We start from the raw sequence: 22194 nt of genomic DNA, 5'->3' as shown, positions 1-22194 counted from the left end.
ATTTATGCAGAGATCAGTTTACGATCTAGCTCAAAATAGTCTCACCAAACTTTCCCTTCTAGTAGGATTTAAGCAGTGTGGATCATTCCACATATTCAAATAGTAATTTACACAAGAATCAATTTGCATTCTGTCTCAAAATAATCTCACCAAGTTTTCCCTTCTAATAGAGTTTAAACAATGTAGATCATTCCGCGTGAATTTTACCCTTGTCCCTTGCTTCTCTGATATTTACCACTACTTCCTGTAGTCACTCCAAATAATCTTTCTTAACCTTATTTTCGGATAATAATTTACACAAGAGTCAGTTTGCCTTTTAACTCGAAATAATCTGATCAGGCTTTCGCTACCTCTCCACCTACCCCGCGTTACCCAGCTCCCTTCCTCCCAAACCAAAGTTCAGTGAAGTTTGGACAGCATTTCTTTCTCCTTCAGCATAATCTATCCTTAGTTTCTGTTACTTGCGAAAGAAGCGATGTATCAAAACATGGTGAAATGTGAATTATTCCAAGGTTGACACAGTCAAGCTCTTTGTCTGCTAGATTTTTCTAGTCTTTCAGACAAGAAACGCAATGAAATTAAGCTTGCCTACATGCTATTAAATCAGGTCAACCAAAAGTGAAAATTAATTAGTTTCTCTTCCAAATTGTTGTGTGTCCTAATATTTCTCACCTGTTACAGGTAGGAATAAGATCAGCTGAACACTAGGAGGCTACTTGTAACTTATAGGCCTAAAATGCCATTTAGTGGACAGAATTCCCTCATCCTGTGCTGATCAACGTAAAGAAATACAAGGTAAAGAATAAGTAAAAACAAAATGCATGTTGTTAATTACATATTGTGTGTCTGCCTTTGTGAATAATCTCATGGTAACAGATAAACCAAACTTTGGTTACACTTAGATCATTCTAAAAAGGATATTCAGCTATGAAACTGGTTGCCGGGATAATCTCTGGATTGTAATCCAAATTAAGGGTAAAAGTGAGATAGTTGTTGGATACCTACTCTCAACTATCAGGCTGTAAGTATAAAATATTTTAAATTCTGTAATTGCCCTTGATCCTAACCATGTCTGCCTCATCAATGAGAAGGTGTTCTTCAAATGATGTTCTTGTTAGTAAGATAGGAATGTATTCCTATCCATCATGATAGATCTCCATGCTCGTCCTGGAGATTCTTGTATCTTTAACAGCTTGTGTCTTCCCAACAAAACATACCATTTCGTAAAATGTAGACACTGAAGATACATTACAACTCTTCTATGCCCTCACCAGATCCCAAGCTAAAGACACCCAAGGGTGACAATGTATTATGACAGCATAAATGCCACACTGGATAGTATCCAGTTGGCGATCATATTAAAGGGAGCAAACATTGGAATAGAGTATAGCTGAGATAGTATTGCTTGCATGGAGTCTTGTACCAATTAAAGGGCACCAGAAGTCTTGGACCTGCATGTTTACCTCTGTGGAAAGTAATTTTTGCTGCAATATTGGCTGCCCGCAGAACCAGTTCTCAGTGCAAAAGATGCTTTGCTTACTTTCATAAAGTGATGGCTGTGCATGGAAATAACAGCAAATTATCTTATCTATATCTTATCTATAGATTATGGTGCATAGGGCCACAATGCTTAGGGCAAAAAATTTCAACGTTGTGTACATTGGGCATTACTGTCAGCCAAATAACCACAATTGAATAACCAAAATCTTTTGGAAGAGTTAAGTCTCATGAGATCTTGCTGATTTAGGCCATTGGACAGTGTGGATCCACCAGAAATAAAGGAGTGACAAATATAGTGACAAATATAGACAGGAAAGTTACATAGGCAAACAGAAAAGCAATCAAAACCACTCTGTTTAAAAGATTTTTTCCCACGGTTTCTAATTTGGTGCAGTGACTAAAGTAAAGAGTTGAAAGAAAATATAAAGAGTGAGAAGTTTCTGTCATCAAAGTTAAAATGTCCAAATATTGTCTGGGGTATGCAATGTTCAAAAACACACATACACAACAAAGACACAGACCCACACACACATATGACAGTAAACAAAATCACATCATGTATAGAAAAATCCCACTCTTAAGGAGCTGATATCATCTAGGTGGGATGTCTAATGTCGCTTCTGGCTTGAGTATTTGTGGAAAGACACACTGCTGAATTGGACAGATGACAGATCCATAAAGATCAGACAGAAGGGCAACTGTGCTTGATAGCAAGACAAAGAGAAAAGTCATGGTAGTTTGATGACTCACTGCTACAAGGTAGTAAAGCAGCCCCCTCAGCTTAGGAAGTGTGTTGTCTGCCAGGAACAGGTTTTAGTGATATAAGAGTACAACTTCCAATTATCTATCATGTCCCCTGACAATTATTTCTTACTGCTGATGTTGGGAGGGACAAACAATGCCAACAAAGAATAGCTATCATAGTATCACTACAAAGTCTGAAGCTCAAAATGTTGGAGCTTCAGCTGCTTTTCTTATCTACCCATCCCGTTACTTGAAGAGGAAAGAATACCACACCCGGCCAGTGCCTTTGCAAGAGATGGGGACAGAGAGATTTTGTTTCTGAGGCAATGGCCTCACAATTGTTTACAGAGAGTTACGCCTCACAAATAGTGATAAAAATATATCTGACCCACGAATGAGTGAGGTAAATTAGAAGGAGACGGTGGTAGAAACAAACGTCTTGGTAAAGAGCTTGTTGATCAGAAAGGTCGGCAGCTCGAACCCCGTTACTTGTCCCAGGTTCTGCCAATCTAGCAGTTCAAAAGCATGTACAAATGCAAGTAGAAAAATAGGAACCACCTTTTGTGGGAAGGTAACAGCGTTCCATGCGCTTTTGGCGTTTAGTCATGCTGGTCACATAAACACGGAGACAGCTTTGGACAGCGCTGGCTCTTCGGCTTTGAAATAGAAATGAGCACCTCCCCCTAGAATCGGGGACAATTAGCACATATGTGCGAGGGGAACCTTTACCTTTACCTTTTTAGGAGTCAAACAATGAAGATGTTAATGAAATCAGAAAAAAAGCCAATTTATGTTTATAGCCCTCATTGTCTATACCTGAATGCCCAGAATATGGGAAATAAGCAAGATGTGCTTGATCAATCCACGCAAAAGGGCTTCCTTGACTAAAGTGTAGCAATTTAAAATACACCTTGCTCAAAAGCAGCAGAAACAATTGCCTCGGAGGAGCTGGTTCCATTCCTGCTCAGAAGTTGAAATGAATGATCAGGCAATGTTATATAGATTAGGAATTAAAAGAAACCGGTAGAGTTCTTCTATCAACTATCACCCTTCCAAGGAAGCATATGTAGATCATGACTTCTAAAAGCAAATTATGGATCTTCTGCTCTTCTATCAAGTATCACCCTTCCAAGGAAGCATATGTAGATCATGACTTCTAAAAGCAAATTATGGATCTTTCAAAGAGACATGACGTTGTATGGAGTGTGTGTGTGTGTGGGGGGGTGTATTTCAATTTTCCTAAGATCTGTTAGAAGGCAAACTCTGCCAACGATAATCTTAAGAAATCCGTCAGCTTTCAAAAAAGAAAAGCTTATTAAAGATCTGCAAAGGATATATGCTGGAAATAGAAAGAGATGGGTTACAAAGGAAGAATACAGATATTCTGCAGAACTGTAGAATAGATGAAGGAAAACAGATGTTCAGAATGAGCTGAGGTGAGTGTAGGATGCCGAGAATAAAAAAGGACTTCCTTAGATATACAGGTAGTCCTTGACTTACAACCATTCATTTAGTGACCATTCAAAGTTACAACAGCATTGAAAAAGTGACCATTTTTCATACTTAGGACCCCATGATCATGTGATCAAAATTCAGATGCATAACCATGGGTTCATATTTTATGACAGTTGCAGTGTCCTGGGGTCATGGGATCACTTTTTGTGACCTTCCGACAAGCAAAGCTAATGGAGAAACCAGATTCGCTTAACAACTGTGTCACCAATTTAACAACTGCAATGATTGACTTAACATCTGTGGCAAGAAAGATCTTGAAAATGGGGCAAACTCGCTTAGCAACTATCTTGCTTAGCAACAGAAAGTTTGGGCTCAATTGTGGTCATAACTTGAGGACTACCTATATTCCAAATAAAAGAGATATTTGGCAGATCAGCTGCTACAGGAAAAAAGCAAAATGTTGAGAGGCAACTGTCAGGCCTGCAGCTGGTTCCTTTTGGGATTAGTGGGGAATTGGGAGGGGGAATAGTAAGGAGTAGAATGTGATGTTGTCAAAATAAAATTCCTTTCTAGAATCCAAGGTCATCCTTTGTCTCTGCACCTCTGCACCTGACCGGAATTGGATGGGTGGAACTGCCAACATGGCAGTGGCAGATTGAACCATGTGATGGACTTGTGGGTGTGGGGCAAGATCATGAACTCTCAACTGCGTTGGGGAAACCCAGGGGGCTCAGATTTGGGTTTCCCCATATGTGCCAACATGACTCTCTTAATAAATTGGAACTTAGAGCAATACTTTGCCTTGGACTATTGATTTAATTTTGGATGTTATTTGGAATGCTGACAGCAACATCGGTAGAGCTACTGAAGTAGTAAATGTTGTTTCCTCCAACAAAAACCAGGCATTTTACTTAAGGGACTAGTAGGATGATTGATTGAACCTGGAGATTTATAGAAATGCAATCAGGGATCATGATATTTACTTACAGTAGAAGGAATTTATGTCTCCAGGTGCAGATTAATTGCATCCTAAGGGACTAAGGAATTAGAAGGTAATAATGTATAGTTGAACTACTACATGTTATTTTTGAGAAATCTTTTGAGAACAGATGAAGTGCCAGATGACTGGAATGAGCAAATATTATCTCTAAGTTGCTTTCTCTCTCAATAATTTGCTAAAATAATGAAGATACCCACTTCAAATGAGACTTGTGTGCGAAACTTGAAAAAGTAAACTATGGTACATTTTAGCTGTGAGCTGTTGGAAGAAATTGAATTTAACCTGGTTCACACTAAAACTAAAAAGCAGGAAAAACATGCTTTATAAGCCATAATACTATTATGTACATATAATTTACAGCTTATTATGCTGGCCAAATTATTGTTTCTTAATACTTCCCCCCACACCTCAGCATAGGCACTACACTTTTTTGTGATGATGTTCATTTTAATTTCTACAGAAAAATTAAAATGAAGAAATGTGGAGCAAGTTTTGAAAAGCAAGAAAGGTTAACAAACAATAATACAAGCGCCGAAAAACAGAACTCGTCACAAACCAGAGTGTTTTCAAAGTTCTTGAATAACAGGAATCATTTCACAAGAGACTTTACAAGAGATGTAACCACATATGACTTGTGTGATAAAGTGCATATACATTTCACCAATTGTAGGCTGAAGCGTTTAGAACTTGTGGCAAAAAATATAAATTCTTCCCTTCATGTGCCATTGCAAAAGTTAATAGTCACCTGGACTGTTGCTCTGATTGGATTGGATAATGTCAAGTCCTGGGAGAATCAGGAATTTTGGGCAGTTCAACCAAGTATGAAGATTTATTTGTAAGCTTAAGTTCTCTACAGGAATCTGACCAACTGTCGGTCAAGGGAAATGAGTGGGAGATAATAGAGGCATTCAAGGTGGGCTGGACTTAGTTCTCTTGCGGGAGCGCAGGGACTTGTGGTCAGCCTGGTCATCTCCTACAGATAGTGTGTCACAATAAAAAAAGTCTTCACATGATCCTGGAGGACAAAAGCAGATGCTTTTTCTTAAATCCCCCAATCTTCACAGAACTGCATTGGGAGGACTGCAGGACCTGTAAAATAGGGTGAGGAGCTGCAGAGATAAGGAAATAAATACACAAAACATACCAGATTGCTTGCTCATCCAATGGGATGCTTTTACTAATTTATTTTTTGTCTCCATCAACAGAAAGAATCCTTCAATTTGTGATTAGGCAATTCTAAATTTGGTGCATTACTCTACATAATAGATGGACCAGCTCCAAGACAGAATGTCTATTCAAATGCAATTGGACAGAAAACAATTGGTTTTATACTGAGGGACTTAGAGAAACTACTTGTATTAAGAATAAAAGACATTGTAAACTGTCTTTTATATTCCAAAATAAGACTTTCAAAACCAGCTTAAATTTCAACTCTCATTATTTTATTACTGTTTTGGCTACATTCTCTACAATTTCAGCAGCATTTTGAAGAGACAGTTAATGTATCCTATGTACAACAAAAACAAAATGGCTTGCAACATCAGAAACAAGAGCCACATTTTAACTGTACAATATTAAATGAAAAACCTGTGGTAATACAGCCTCCCTTTCTGCGACATGGACAAAGTTACATACAAGTATTCAGCATTATGAATATGACAAGAGGAATCTTGTATGGAAGAGAGATACTGCATTTGGAGAAAGGAAAAAAAAAACCTTACCATACAAGGCAGTTAGAAAATGTTTCACATTTCAAAATATCTGTACAAGCCACAAGAGACATCTCTTTAGAGGAACATCTTCCCACCTTGTAGACAGTACTTCCAGAAACCGAGAATAACCATAAACAACTTCTACATCTAGTATCCACGTGCTCCAGTTCAGGAAACTGACTTGAACTGAACTGTATAGTTCCAACACAGATTGGTTTGACATGCCTTGATTGTTAATGAATTATCTACTTTCAGTCTCTCTAGGACTTTCAGCTGACTTGCACCTTAAGGAGGTTGTTTTGATTTTTTTGTTTTGTTTTTGTTTTTTGCAAAAGCAAAAGCAACATCATTTAGCAGCAATTAAAAGCGCCTTCAATGAGACTTAAAAAAAATACAATATCCAATTAGAAAAAGCCATACTTTTTAAACATTTGTACAGAAATAAGTTGCTGAATTTTTTTTTAAAACTGAAAATATGACATCTGTACAATACATTTACAATAAAATTAGAAGGGAATTTGTCATTATCCTGCATAGAAACATTAAACATGACCAATTTGCTTTTGGTTACATACACGGCCTTGTAAATCCACCACAAAAAGCCTGGATAGCAGATAATCAGTTGACAACTCTGCTAAGTATCAAAATGCCACTTAAATAGTTGAGCTAGTTTCAAACTAGATTTTGCTCCCTTGCTGGAACTGTTATTTTTATCCCTTTGAAAATACAGTCATTCAATCAACGAACACATTTTTAAAAACTTCGCACCAGCCCTACCCCCGCCCCACCCTGATATTAAATCCCTTCTATCCACTGAAATTAAGAAACAAAGCTGTGTCACTCAACTTGACTTTGGTTTTTGAAATGTTGACTTCTTGGGAAGAAAGATTCTTTTATTTAGCTTTTTTCTTTATCTTGTCCAGGCACTGAGTTGTTGTTCTGTGCTCCATTTTCTTCTTTATTGAAATAATGAAAACTACCCCTCTTTATAAGAACTCTCCAGTATCAACCAAAAGGTTTGTTTTTTTTAAAGTAAAAAGATTATTTACAGTATTCCCTCCCTAGAAGTCCAAACACACATTTTCTTCAGTCTTAATAACACAGTACATCTGGTTGGGAGGCAGCGGGCAATGCTGTCCTTCCAAGTTTTCAAAGTGAACATCTAAAATAAAGGTACCCTTCTCAGATCATGATCCAGTCTCCTCAGAGAAACGACTTTTCTTTGAAGGGCCACAGTATAAAGACACCATCGTTAAATTTGTCCTGCTGTGTAAACAACGCTAACAGGATGCTTTCAAATGAAAGTCCACTGCAGCTGAATCTCATGAGGGTATCAAGCGAACCATCTTGGTGAAGAAGCTTCAGTAAGGAATAATGCTTGATATTGGTGGTGTGGGAGAGGCTGCCAGTCCAGTCATATGCAAGTTTCCTGAAGAGTTTGATCTTCTCATGTGTGGAAGTAGGTAAGCATCGTTAGCTAGCTGATGGACGTCAAACCTATCCTCCTTACGGTATGCCAAGCAACGCCTGATAAAGGCCTAGAAGGGGGAGAAACAGACAGCATGGTGTGGAATTAAATGCAGTTTGCTGATGGAATGTCAACTAACAGAATATATCCCTCCTTTTTCTTCCCCCTCCCAAATGTGTCCTAGAGGCTGGGCGACCTCAATTTGAAGAATATATAGGTGAAAATCCCACTATTCTAGTGGAAACCCATTCATGTAAATGTTGAAGTAGCATAACATCAAATTTGAAATCTCCGATTCAAATTTCAGTTTACATTGAATTTAGCAGATATTTTCAACAAGCCACGCTTGACTAAATTTGTTCAGCACCGCCTAACAAATTCAAAACTTGTGTTTCATTTATAGTCAACTATAATGTTAAGTAATCAGATACACAAATTATAAATAACATTTTCCCACTGAAGTATTATTAAGAACATACAAGCCAGCCATAAATGAATTGCTCAACAATGTTGTATTAGGAATTTTTAATAGCCACATTACAATAGTGGGAGTAACACTGTTCTAAAATCTACTAAATTCTAATTTAAGAGTAAATCATTGTAAAGAGATGGGAAATCAAAATCAGCTACTGATGTACATAATATTGTACTGCCAATTAATTTTTTTAAACTTTTAATTCTGTGTCATTTCTCCCTGTTTTTCCTTTTAAATATTTTAACCTTGTTATTGGAGATATGTAGATAATGCTCAACAAGGCAGAAATTACTTACTTCTCCCCATCATCATTTACATAATAATCTTCAATGAAAATATAGAAAGCAAATTAGTATAGCAATAAAGATTGTAGGAAAAATGTGTATATTAATGTGCATCTAAATTAGAAATTTAACTAGATTTCTAATTTATAGAAATCTCTTTGATTCAGGAGGGGCTTCCATCAATTTACCAGGGAGAAAAGTGAATTTGCTAATTCACTGTCCTCGCTGGAACCTCAACTCCTTCCTTCCTGTGATGACTGAAGAGATTACCCAATCCCTGGAAACAAATATGGAAATGCAAAAGAAAAGATGAATGGATGAAAATAACATTTAATTAGATGTTGGGGCTACTTGATGCCAGGACAACTCTGTTCTTCCTGTTCTGTTAATAATCATTCTTATTTTCTGGGTGAGGATCTATGGCAGATTAGACATCCCTGTAAGCAAGGACAGCACTATGGCAACCAGACAGCAAGTTCTGACCAACAAAATTCCCTGGAGAAGGAGATATTGGGAGATTACCCAGTTACAGTCTGGATAACGGTTCCTCACAAATAGATCACAGAAATTGACTTTCCTGTAGTCACTCATGAATTTAGTGGCTTAGGAGCTAAGAAATCAACATTGGTTCAAAACTACTGTGTAGTCTTTATGGACATACAACTAGCAAAAGTCTCACTTTCTTAAACCGTTCTGGGTACAATTCATTTGATCTCGGGCAAGTCACTCTCTCTCAGTCCAATTCACCTCACAGGGTTGTTGTTGTGGGGAAAATAGGAGGAAGGAGTGTTGGATACGTTCCCCACCTTGAAGTTACTTGTAATAATAATAAAGAGGAATATAAAGCAATAAACAAGCAAATTTAAGAGGGATTTTGGGGATGGCAGGAAAGAACAAAGGCACTTGATAAGTCACTTTTTATAATTTAAAAACACCTTAAAGTATTTTGATTTAAAAGCAAAAATCTTAGCAAAATTGTCAATAGTTTGGATGCTTTTGAAATAGTAATGGAAGAAGGATTTTGAGGGATTAAAAAAGGATATGAAAGAAGTTAAGACTGAAAAAATTGTAGGACAACTAGCTGAAAATGTAAAAACAATTAATGACAAAGTAGAAGTTCTAGAAAGTAAGACAGAAGTCGTAACTAGAGAGGTGGAGAAAGATTTAGACAACTTGGCACAACTGGAACTGAGAGAAAAAGATTTTTGTTTAAGCTTTAGAACAGATCTGGGGATTCTATGGCCCATAGGCAACATCTGACCTTTTGGTTGTTTCTGAGACCCACAATAATTCGAGAAGATTATGGGTAAGATATCAGAGAAAAAAATGTTACATTTCTGACTTTTTAGATTGGGATGCAGATGACACAGAAACAGTGATTGTTAAGGTTTACAGGATCAATATATGATTTGCAAAATTAAGCAATGTTTCAAAGTATGTGTATGTTAACATGAAGACAACTAGAGATCATTCTTTGCAGTAATATTATGATACTCAATTGAAGATTGAGAATGGTAACACAGTACTTAAGGAAATTCCAATTAGAATACTATGTAAAAATAATAATTTTTGGGATGTGTGTGTGTTTGTCTGTGTGTGTGTGTGTGTGTGTTTCTGGTGTGATTTATAGTGAACCAATCTTCAAAGGAGTGGGTATAGCATTGTGGCAGAAATTGACACCCAGAAGGCCAACACCAAACAATGAAATATCTCTGAATAAAGGAGAGATTGTGAGATAACCCACTTGTTATCTCATAGCGGCTCCTCATAGGTAATCAGTGGGAGGAACAATTTTTGCATTTTGTTTGCTAGCTGAGCAGTTGGGACGCAAGACATACAAGTTATAGAAAAAAAGAGAATTGTGATGTAATCCTGGATAGATTTGATTAGAATTTTATAGCTGCCAAGAGGAAGATTGGAAGCTATTTATCTATATTTTCCTCTCATGTTTTCTGTTGTTTCTCCTATCTCCTTTTTTCATAGTTCATTTTTCCGTCTTCACATTTACTAGACCATATTTTCTTTTTTTGAAGGTATTTATTATCAATGTAAAGACTGTTTTACTACATGCAGGTCTCCTGTAGTGATTAAGAACTGAATTTTCTTGGATCAAAAATCCTATTTCTTCTAAAACTGAAAGGTTTGATTCATTAAGAGGTTCTGTAATCATGCTCCCTTTTATACGTACTATTATTATCTCCAGAATTCCTCTCCTGCAAAAATCTATCCAATAAGTACAACTATTCAGCGATTTGCACACTTGTAATATACATAGAACACTTTGCTTGTTGAGATGGGATAATGTAAGTGTGTGGTAAACTTAACTCCAGATATCAGCCTGTCATTTTAGATTATTCTATGAATAAGTTTTCACTTGCCTCCACACAAGGACTAATGGTTAAACAAGCCGAAACAAACTTTCTATTTAGTCAGAAATTATGGTTAAACCAACCAGAATGTCATGGCTTTTTTTCCCAACCAACACCATTAAAACAAACCATTTCATTAGGTTAGTTTGGAAGAAATATATAAAACTTGTCCAGAACTATTTATATAAGCACCCCAATTAGATAAAACAAAGATTTAGGTTGGATAATCCTTATTTCTGTTTCAGGAGATTTGTAATTTCTTTTAAATCAGTAATGTTTGAAATAGTCTATGATTAAAATTTAAATTAAAATTTTAAATTAAATTAAGGTTTATAATGCACTGCTTGAAGCTGGCTTGTCGGGAAAGGAGTAGTGTTCATTTTAAACTACATGTTTGATTTAGCATTACATGATGCCTAGTTCACAATAGCAAATATAATTTTAAAACAGATGAAAGTGATACTATACTTTAGGATTTAGGACAATATAACTGTACTTTAGGATTTTCTTCTAAAATTGACAAATTGGCTTATCTGGTTAAGACTTCTGCAATTATTGATGTTCAAAGTATATTTAATGTCACTCATCTTTAGTTACATTTATTTTCTATTCAACAGGATTGATGTTTCAGGATTCCAGAGAATAATTTTCAATATCCGATAATTTTCTCCAGCATCTGATAATAGATTTACATAAATTGGGGAATTCTTAGTCATCCAGGTCATTATTGTCCCAAAGGTGATTTTCAAGAGGCAACTGGACTTTTTGTTTTTTCTTTGAAGATGTTTCACTTCTTATCCAAGAAGTTTTGCTTGCAGGCAGCTAGTCATTTGCATCCTTTTAGAGAGTAGTTGAGGCCACCTGGAGGTTCATCTATGTCATCAGTCACCTGAGTAGTGCAAATGGGTGTGGAATTTTGCACTACTCAGGTGACCTTAATGACACAGAAAAACCTCCAGGTGGTCTCAACAACTCTCTAAAATAAGGGTATCGAAGTGGCAGCCCGTGGACAGGATGCATCATGCACAGGCCGTGCCTACCCCAGCTCTGCGGGGGAAAAAGTCATGATATATCATGTGACGGCAATGTTTGACACCTGTGCTCTAAAAGAATGGAAATCACTAGTTGTCTACAAGGAGTATAAATCCTTCCATGCCCCACCAACCAGTCAGATCTGAAGAAGCTTCTTGGATGATAAGTGAAATGTCTTCAAAGAAAAAACAGAAAGTCCAGTTGCCTCTTGTGAAAAAAGCACCTTTGGGACATAAATTAGGGAAACACAGAAACTGTTTGAAAAAAAATGCATTTGATTTTAAATGTATGAATTCCCATGTGAAATTAAAATTGGCTTGTAGTTAGCTTTAAATGTTTTGTCTGACTGAACCTCTTGTGCCAGGATGTGTTTTACACATTCTACCAGAATTGATGGTTGAAACTCTTTACCTTGGCTTCATTGCTCACAACAGGCTTTACTGGGAATTGTACTTCAGTGGCTTTTAATATTGTGTTTTCTTGAAGTATATCTTGTTGTGATTGGTTATGGCCAAATGGCTGGAAAGAGATAAAAAAATTCAGTTTATTATACCAAACATCCACATATTTATTTTTTAAAATCTTTTTAGACCAACGAGAAATGAAATCAGGTATAAGTTGATCGAGAGCCTGACTGTGGTTAAAGCATTAGGCTAGAAACTGAGACATTGTGAGCTCTAGTTCCACCTTAGGCATAAAGCGAGATGGGTGGCCTTTGGCCAGTCAACTCTCTCAGCTCTAGGAAGGAGGCAGTAAATTACTTGAAAAATTTTTTGCCAGGGATTTGACCAGGCAGTCTCTGAGATTTGGACACAATTGAACTGAAGAAAAAAAAAGTGTACTTGCCTGTACATATTTGATTAATGGAAGTATGCTAGTCAAACTTTTCTGTACGGAAAATTGCTGTTACTGCACATGCTTACCTTTCGGCCATATAGACACTGGAAAAAGATTACTCCAACTGACCACACATCCACCTTATTAGAAATTTTGGGTGGTTCTTTTCCAACAACAAAGCACTCTGGAGGCAAATACCTGAACGAAAACAAGAAAAGAAAAAAAAATCATTCAGGTTAAACAGCATATGCTGTCCACCAGAATACTGATTTTTTTTTAAAAAAAACCAAGTCAAAATAGTTAAGTACAAACATTAAAACAGCATGTATGTTGTTAATGCAATTCATAACAACACTAAGTTATTTATTTATTTATTATATTTATATTAAGACTTTATTAAAAGCTTTCAGGACCTAATATTGTTGATCTAAACCCTTATTTCAATTATTATGAGTAGAAATAATATTATTTCAGTCAGAATATAGAAAAACAAAAAAATTAGTCATAAGTATATAAAAATGCAAAATCATTGCCTCATAAGTTTGTCATACTAGTAAGAAACAAACTCTTAAAATTAAAATATTCAAAATTTGCAACTTAGGATCAGTTATATCTTTCTTCTCTGATTTGTGAATGACACTACTACATAAAATTGTGCTACTTTTATGCATATCTCAATATCCAAGCTATAAAGTAAAATGAAGCAAGCAATTAGAGTTACCCAAATAACTTATGAAATGTGGCAATTAGAATGGGGAATTAATACTACTATTTGTTGCAAAGCTAACAGTACAGAGCATTGGAGCACATGGTTTACTAACTCTACGGCTCCAGATCCACAAGGGTACACTCTCTTAATTGAATTGAAATTTCCTGTTTTCTATACAGCATTGCAGAGGGTCAGGCATTTCATCTTACTAATGAGTGTGCTCTTCTATGTGTAGGAGTTGTTAAAAGACATAAACATACTAAGTTGCTTTATGTCAGCAATTTATTTCTTCAAAAACAAATCAGAAGCAAAGAGGCCTATTTGGTGCTCTGAATCATTGACTCGAGACAGGAGTAATCCCGTTTAAAAGCCGTGTGAATGAGCTTAATGGTGGCACCATGAAGGAAAGCCAATGTTTAAGGAACCACATTCGTATGGCTAGGCTTAATTTTAACAAACATAAGCAAACAGTCCAAATCCTTAGCTCTATTTTTAATAGTCTGGACTTAAGATGGTATCCGGGTTCTTGAAAATAGTTCTTACAATTTAGATTGGACCAACAGGGGGGTTAGAATATAAATCACACTGGGCTCCACAGAGAACTATGTTAGGTTGCAGGAATGTACAGTATGAGCCACCTCTAGGTGAAAGGAAATTCAGTACTAGGGCACTGATGTACTGTACATTTTGAGTCACATATTTGGTATGTTTCAGACTCTAGAATGAAGAAAAACATTTCCCAGATGTTTGAACTTTTGGACCTGTACAATATCTTGTTCATTTACAGACCAGTGATGCTGATGACATTTAAAGGTAAAGGTTCCCCCGCACATGTGTGCTAGTTGTTTCTGGTTCTAGAGGGTGGTGCTCATCTTCGTTTCAAAGCCGAAGAGTCAGAGCTGTCCGAAGACGTCTCCATGATCATGTGGTCGGCATGACTAAACGCCGAAGGTGCACAGAGCGCTGTTACCTTCCCACCAAAGCGGCCCCTATTTTTCTACTTGCATTTTTATGTGTTTTTGAACTGCTAGCTTGGCAGAAGCTGGGATAAGTAATGGGAGCTCACTCTGTTACGTGGCACTAGGGATTTGAACTGCTGAACTGCCAACCTTCTAATCGATAAGCTCAGTGTCTTAGCTACTCAGCCATAGCATCACTGACATTTAGGTCTCTACAAAAAGGAGTATACTGATCTTGAATTATTAATCTTCATCTGTATATTGTGTAAAACCATTAAACTCTCTCCTCAAAGTAATTTCTGTTCTATAACAAATGGTATCATCAGTAAGGAATATGATTACAGCATATTTAATAGCTATTTTAGCAGAACAAAAATCCCATCCTTTTAATCTTTCTAGAGTACAAAGGCAAAACGCACCTGTTTTACTTCTCTCAGTGCAGGGAGGACAAGTAAGGATATATCATAATATCTTATTACAAACATTGGTTTCTAGTTCTGGATTAGCAAGCAAGCTCAATTAACTCAGAGAGTAAATTTAATGAATTGTAACAAATTATGGTAGACCAAACTAGAAATTGAATTGATAAAGAGAATTCAAAACCCAGGTTGGAAGTTGATAAGATACACAACTGAGATGAATACAAGCCATTCTGAATGCTCACAAATTACAATTTTATAGATCAAGTACATTTAAAACATAGCACATATTCATATATTTGCGATCATGATACTTCCCCCCCACTCGCCATGATGGAAAATGGCTTTGCCTGTACATATCATTTATGTACAGCTTACAATGTTCTATAACCACAATACAATGCTGCTTTAAGGGTCTGGAAAAAACAACAACCCTCTCTTTCATATGCTATCGTTTGTTGCAAAGCATTTTTCCCGAAGTATCTGCAGAGTACTAATACTGTTGAAACTTTAATAATTTCAACAGTGAAACATGAATGATCACCACAATTCACAAATCAAATTTATCTCCTTTGGCTTCCCTTTAGAACCAATTACATTTAAGAAATATACAGCAATAGCACTTATATACCGCTTCATAGTGCTTTTACAACCCTCTCTAAGCGATTTACAGAGTCACCGCATTGCCCCCAAAAATCTGGATCTTCATTTTACCCAACTCGGAAGGATGGAAGGTTGAGTCAACCTTGAGCCGGTGAGGATCGAACTCCTGGCAGTCAGCAGAATTAGCCTGCAATACTGCATTTTAATCACAGCTCTATGTAAAAAGAAGGTGGCTGTCTCTCAGCCCAAATGTATACCGTGTTTCCCCGAAAATAAGACAGGGCCTTATTTTCTTTTGCCCCGACCCAAATTTTGCTTGGGCCTTATTATCAGAGGGGGGGGGAAATTATTGGTTTGGGGTTGCCGGGTGGCTACTCTCTTGCGAGCCTGCGCCTGAAGAGCTGGGCACAGCCTCAGGGGCAAACGGCTGTGTTGCGCTATCGCAACAATGCAACAAAGCCACCATGAGGTGACCACGCTCATGAGCAGGCACCTGGCAACCCCCCTTTCTAGCCTGGCAGAGTGCCACTCACTGACCCAATAATATCCCAAAGGCGCTAAGCCGCGTGGTGCTCTACCCGGCTGGAGAAGTTGTGCGAGCACTTGTTCTGCCTCCAGCTCGCATGCCTCCCAGCCTCACCATGCCCAGCTCTCGCTGCAGGGCTGGGCCAGGATGCTGCTGCCGCCGCCGTGGCCCCGCCACTGCCGCAATTCTCCAAGCATAACTGGCTTCCAAACTCCGGAGATCTGCTGCCAAGTCTTCCAGCAGCGGCCGCTCTGGGACTATGCTCTATGGTTGTGGGCTGGCTGCGGGAAGACTCTCTGTCCCGCTAGAGTCTTCCAGCAGCAGATCTCCGGAGTTTGGAAGCCAGTTATGCTTGGAGCATGGTGGCGGTGGCAGCGGAGCCACGGCGGTAGTGGCAGCGGAGCCACGGCGGCGCCCTGGCCCAGCCCTGCAGGGAGAGCTGGGCATGGTGAGGCTGGAAGGCACGTGAGCTGGAGGCAGAACAAGTGCTCGCGCAACTTCTCTTTCCAGCCATGCAGAGTGCCACGCGACTAGCACCTTTGGGATATTACTGGGCCGGTGAGTGGCGCTCTGCCAGGCTGGAAAGGGGCATTGCCGGGAGGCTGCTCATGAGAGCAGCTGCCTGGAAACCCCCCGCTCCGGCTGGGCACAGCACCACCCACCAACCTAGCAGTACCCCAAAGGCGTCAAGCAATGTGAGCACCTTTGCCCCCCTCCCCCGGCTCCTGCAGCTTTGCGCCTTGGGGATATTGCTAGGTTGGTGAGTGGCGCTCTGCCTGGCTGGAGGGGGGTTGTACAGGGGGCTTATTATTGGAGGGCTCTATATTTTTTGCCCACAGGAAAAATATGGCATGGCCTTATTAACAGGACATGTCATAATTTCAGGGAAATACGGTATGTGGAATATTAGAATGTCTTCAGTGAATATTTCTCAGTTTGTATTTGCATATCAGGTTTTTAAATTCAACATGATAAAAGATAAATTCTGTACCATTAAGATATGAACTGAATTAGGCATGATACCAATCTTTTTACTATAACTGTAGGGAAGCTGTACATAAACTTTGTTATTCATGAGAATAACTAAGATGTCATTTTTATTTATTTTTTTTGTTTAATAAAAGGAAAGTTTGCAAAATGGAAAGTAATATACCAGTAAGTCCCAGCTCCTTGTGAAGTTAGGTCCATTCCATCAACACCATAGCTATCATCATCCATTATTTTAGACAGGCCAAAATCTGTGATTTTTATTTCTCCACATGCTGTTCCATCAACCAAAAGGATGTTTCCTATCAAAAGAAGAAAATTGGAACAACTTTTGAAGCAGCCACATGAACTCTAAAAGATGTGGGTATTTGAATGATTCAAAGAGAAGTGCTTTGCTCATAGTTCTGCAAATCATGAAACACATCTGTAGTCTTTGTTCAACCCTAAAAACGATTACATTCTCAATGCGTATACACATTTGCTTAGCTATTTTGCTTCATTGGTGAACCCAGGAAAAGTATTGTCTACGCTTACACAGACCCACAGAGTTAACAGAATACAGCTTTCAAAGCAACCAATGAGTTTTACAACTTCAGTGAATCACTTATTCTGAGATACTCCGCTTTCAATTGCATTGCACAGCCCTAAAAATTTTACAGAACTGAAATATCTAACAGGCATGTTATAAATCACAAATAAACTATTCATAGAACTATCTCACGTAGCAAACTATTCCTTTGAAAGACAATTTATTTACTTTATTTATTAAATTTTTGTGCTGCCCATCTCACCTGTCAGACGATGCTGGATGACTTACATCTGGGAAAAAGATAAAGTTCCCATATCTCAAACATCTTAAGTTCCTATATTTCAAGTCACAGAATGCATGCAAACTTAGTTATTTACCACTAAGCCTATAAAACTTTATATAAGAATTAGTATACATTTCATAAATTCAAATCCAAATTATGGATTTTTTAAAAAATAATGCACTTTTGGGTATTGTATAAATGTCATACTATTTGTACTGAATTTTATCGTTTTCATGTATTAAGCATTTAATAGAAAAACAAAAGTTTCAAGAACTGGAAAACAATGCCTGCAATTATATTTGCACTATAATTTTGTTACATTTCAGTTTTTCTTGATTGACTAAGCTCTGTAGCTGCTCTATTTTGTTATTTCTATTTGTACATTATATTGAGTATCCACTAAGAAGTAATCCAAAAATAAAGCAACAAAATAAAATTATTTCCTACCTATTCAAAAACAAAAAGAAAATTATGTTTCTACACAGTGGAAGCAAGTTAGGCTATTGTTATTTTATATTCCAGAATAAAAACTCTAATGTTGATTATATTACATAATAAAATAAGTAATATATAAAATACATAGATTAGATAGACAGACAGACAGATGATAGATAGATATAGATATATGGTCTTGTTGTATTCGCGTGTTTTCCCGTGTAAGATTGAGATAGTCTTTCTATAAATCTTGGTTGGGGGGTGGGGGATGGAGTGCTGGCGTTGTTTCAGTAAGTGGATTGATTGGCTGTTTCCAGACATCTGGAAACCAGCCCTAGTCAACGAGCCCCACCCACCACTCAGGCCGTTACAACACAAAACAACAACTGACACACAGCCAGCACCAATGTACAATCATGATACAGCCACACAGCCAATCAATCCACTTACTGAAACAACGCCAGGACCCCCCACCCCCCCACAAAGATTTATAGAAAGACGGCAACTCCGAGCATGCTTTAAGCTGAAAACTCCAGCCTGAAGATGGGGAGTAAGACCTCACTGAAACATTGCCAAGACAATCTCAATCTTACACAGGAAAAGACCCGAATACAAGAAGACCAACATACCTACACCCGTGAAAATCTACGAATATATATGAATATATATATATATAGTATATATATATATTCGTGTATATATCGTGTTTCCCCAAAATTGCAAAGAAGTGAAGAAGCGAGGTGCGCTTCTTACCTTTCCAGGTCCATTGCATTCCTCGCCCTTTCGCCCATTGAATCCCCTTGTAAAAAAAATGAGTTCAACTTCATGAGTTCAACTTGTGAGGTTTTTTTTACAAGGAGATTCAATGGGTGAAAGGGCGAGGAACATAGGGGAGCTGTCAGTCTTTGGTAGCGCTAGGACGCGCGTCTCGCTTCTCCCCCCCCCACCTGCCACCCCTCACTAAAGGAACGGCGGGGAAGGGAACCAGGCAGGCTGCCTTTACCATTGGGACGAGGTGGGCCGCGAGACATGCCTCTTACCTTTCCAGGTCCGTTGCGTTCCTCGCCCTTTCGCCCATTGAATCCCCTTGTAAAAAAAAACTTGCGAGTTGAACTTATGAGATTTTTTTTACAAGGGGATTCAATGGGCGAAAGGATGAGGAACGCAATGGACCTGGAAAGGTAAGAGGTGCATCTCGCTTCTCCCCCCCCCCCACCTGCCAACCCTTGTTAAAGGGATGGCGGGGAAGGGGACCAGGCAGGCTGCCTTTAGCATTGGAGTGGGTAGTGTTTTTTTTGCGCGAGAAGGAACAGGCGGGAAGGGGTGATCACATTGCTGGCCTGACGCTGTTTTTGCAGCGGGCTCTTTTGTGTGGGAGGGAAGGGCGGGAGATGGTAGCACTTTGCTTCACCTGCTGCTGTTTTTGCGGCGAGCCCTCTTTTTGCCCCACAAGCTGTACTGGTAGGTGGTACAGTGGTAATGGCGGGGACCGGTTGCACATGCGCTTAAGTAGTTGGGGTGGGCTTATTTTCAGGGGATGGTTTATTATGGTGCATGCTCTGAAAAGCCAGATCGGGATTATTAGCAGGGCATGTCTTATTTTCGGGGAAACACAGAATGTATAGTAATTCAAATTAGGTCATAATTTCAGCAATATGTTATACTTAGCAGCCCCTTCCAATGTTTATGTGTGGTAAGTTGGGTTGAGAGAATGATAGGACCAAGGTGAGACTCAATCTGCCTCTTCTTGTCCTAGTCTGACACTTTAAGCCCTATTCTATGCTGTTTTTAAACAAGGCAAACCTGATGGATTTAAAGGACAAAAATAGAAAATTCCCTTGTTAATAAGCATGAAGCGAATGATATATTTTACAAAAATCTATATATAAAGGAAATTCTATTAATATTTCTAACTTACCTGGTTTAAGATCATAATGTATAATGGGCGGTTTAATTTCATTCAGATATCGCAGTGCATTTACAATCTGCATTACAATGGACCTAGCTTCCTTCTCAGTCATTAGTTTATGTTGTTTGAGATAGAAATCCAAATCATTGCCTTCACAATATTCTAACACTGTACAAAACCTACAAGAGTAGAAACAAATATATATTTAAGCATAAAATAAAAATATGAAATAAACTGGATATTAAAGATATTAATATAATTCAAATTGCTCTTAAATAAAGAGGTATTATTTTATATACTTACGTATCTGTATCCAAGGAGAAGTAATCATAAAGTTTTACTATCCGTGGATGATCCAACTCTTTGTGTATTCTGTACTCTCTGCAGGCATGCCTTTTGAAAAAAATGGGAATCATTAATCATGAATACTGGAGTATCATTTTAACTTGCCACCAGCAGAAAGGTTTTTTTAAAAAAATGCTTACTTGTGATAGTTTTCCTTTTTCTCATCTCTCCAGCTTTTGTTAAGTTGATGTATCTTCACAGCAGCATATCTTTGCTCATAAAGATCAAATGCCTGCAAGACCCATTAGATGACATTAGTAAACAGAAAAATACTGTTAAAGTTTCAAGGAAGTAGTTCCTAACACTTCCCAGTACCATATGAGTCTCTAGACTTTATTAATTGAAACATGTAAAATGGAGATAAGTTGAATTTGGAATGTTGAAAGAGCTCTGGAGATATTTTCTTCCAGTAATTATAATGGGGAAGAGGTTGAAAATTTGCCATTTTTGTGTGTGTGTGATTTATGATTTATGATGATTCATCATAAAACATCTATTTTTCTAAAGGAAAATTGATCATGTTTACAATCTTGTTTTTTTTAAATTATAGGCCCCGTTTTGTAAACTGCTTTGCAAACTATGATACCCCCCCCTTTTAATGACCTTGTAATACCTTGCAAAGGAGTAGAGGCGACATTATTATTATTATTATTATTATTATTATTATTATTATTAATAATAATAATAATAATAATTTATATAATATTAAAACAGCAACAAACTGGTGGGAACATCAGCCTGGAAAAGTCATCGAAAATCAGATGGTCAAATCTTGTGGGATTTTCGCATACAAACAGGCAAAATACTGGCGCATAATACACCAGACATCACACTGGTTCAGAAAAATAAGGTCACAATCATAGACATCGCAATACCAGGTGATAGCAGGGTCGCTGAGAAAGAACATGAAAAAAATCGCAAAATACCAGGACTTAAAAATCAAAATTCAACGACTATGGCACAAACCAGTAGTGGTAATTCCAGTGGTAATTGGCACACTGGGTGCTATTCCAAAAGCACTGGAATTACATTTAAAACAGTTAAAAATTGACAAAATCACCATCAGTCAAATGCAAAAAGCCGCACTGCTTGGATCTGGGTAGGGCCCGACTAGTAACCAATGCCAAATCCGGCGAAACAACTGGCCGCTGTGATACAATTGTATAATAATTATTTATTTGGAGTTTTTATATGCTGCCCAATCCCAAAGGACTCCGGGCGGCTTACAAGAAATATAAAAAGCACATAACCACAAAACAATTTAAAACAAGAGACAGCCCTCATACATTCATTCTAGTCGGGGCCGGACCTCAACAGTGAGGTCAACAGCCCCAGGCCTGCCGGAACAGCCAAGTTTTTACGGCTTTCCTGAAGGCCATCAGAGTCGGTATGGTCCGGATTTCTGGGGGGAGCTGGTTCCAAAGAGTCGGAGCAGCCACCGAGAAGTCTCTCCTCCAAGGGCCCGCCAGCCAACATTTTTGGCCGACGGCATCTGAAGGAGGCCCAATCTATGGGATCTTACTGGCCGCTGGGAGGTATGTGTCAGCAGGCGGTCTCGAAGGTATCCTGGCCCTAAGCCATGTAGGGCTTTAAAGGTAATAACCAACACCTTGA

General features: G+C 38.1%; 1 protein-coding gene across 2 annotated transcripts in view; it reads right to left on the bottom strand.

The window, feature by feature from the left end:
- Positions 1-6119: 6119 nt before the first annotated feature.
- The window catches only part of TLK1 (tousled like kinase 1), an 84569-nt gene continuing 68494 nt past the window's right edge, over positions 6120-22194 (bottom strand). For both annotated transcript variants that reach the window (XM_032211729.1, XM_032211719.1), the window contains 7 exons: positions 20721-20812; positions 20539-20628; positions 20245-20414; positions 17246-17381; positions 12963-13074; positions 12451-12558; positions 6120-7949 (listed from right to left, as the gene is read on the bottom strand). In XM_032211729.1, coding sequence (XP_032067620.1) covers positions 7773-7949; positions 12451-12558; positions 12963-13074; positions 17246-17381; positions 20245-20414; positions 20539-20628; positions 20721-20812 — 885 coding nt within the window. In that variant the 3' untranslated portion in view covers positions 6120-7772. The remainder of the gene's footprint in view (positions 7950-12450; positions 12559-12962; positions 13075-17245; positions 17382-20244; positions 20415-20538; positions 20629-20720; positions 20813-22194) is intronic.

This window comes from Thamnophis elegans, chromosome 1, assembly GCF_009769535.1.
Source record: "Thamnophis elegans isolate rThaEle1 chromosome 1, rThaEle1.pri, whole genome shotgun sequence".
NCBI lineage: Eukaryota > Metazoa > Chordata > Lepidosauria > Squamata > Colubridae > Thamnophis > Thamnophis elegans.
Note: the sequence above shows the minus strand (reverse complement) of the source record. Positions and strands in the feature narration are given on the sequence as shown.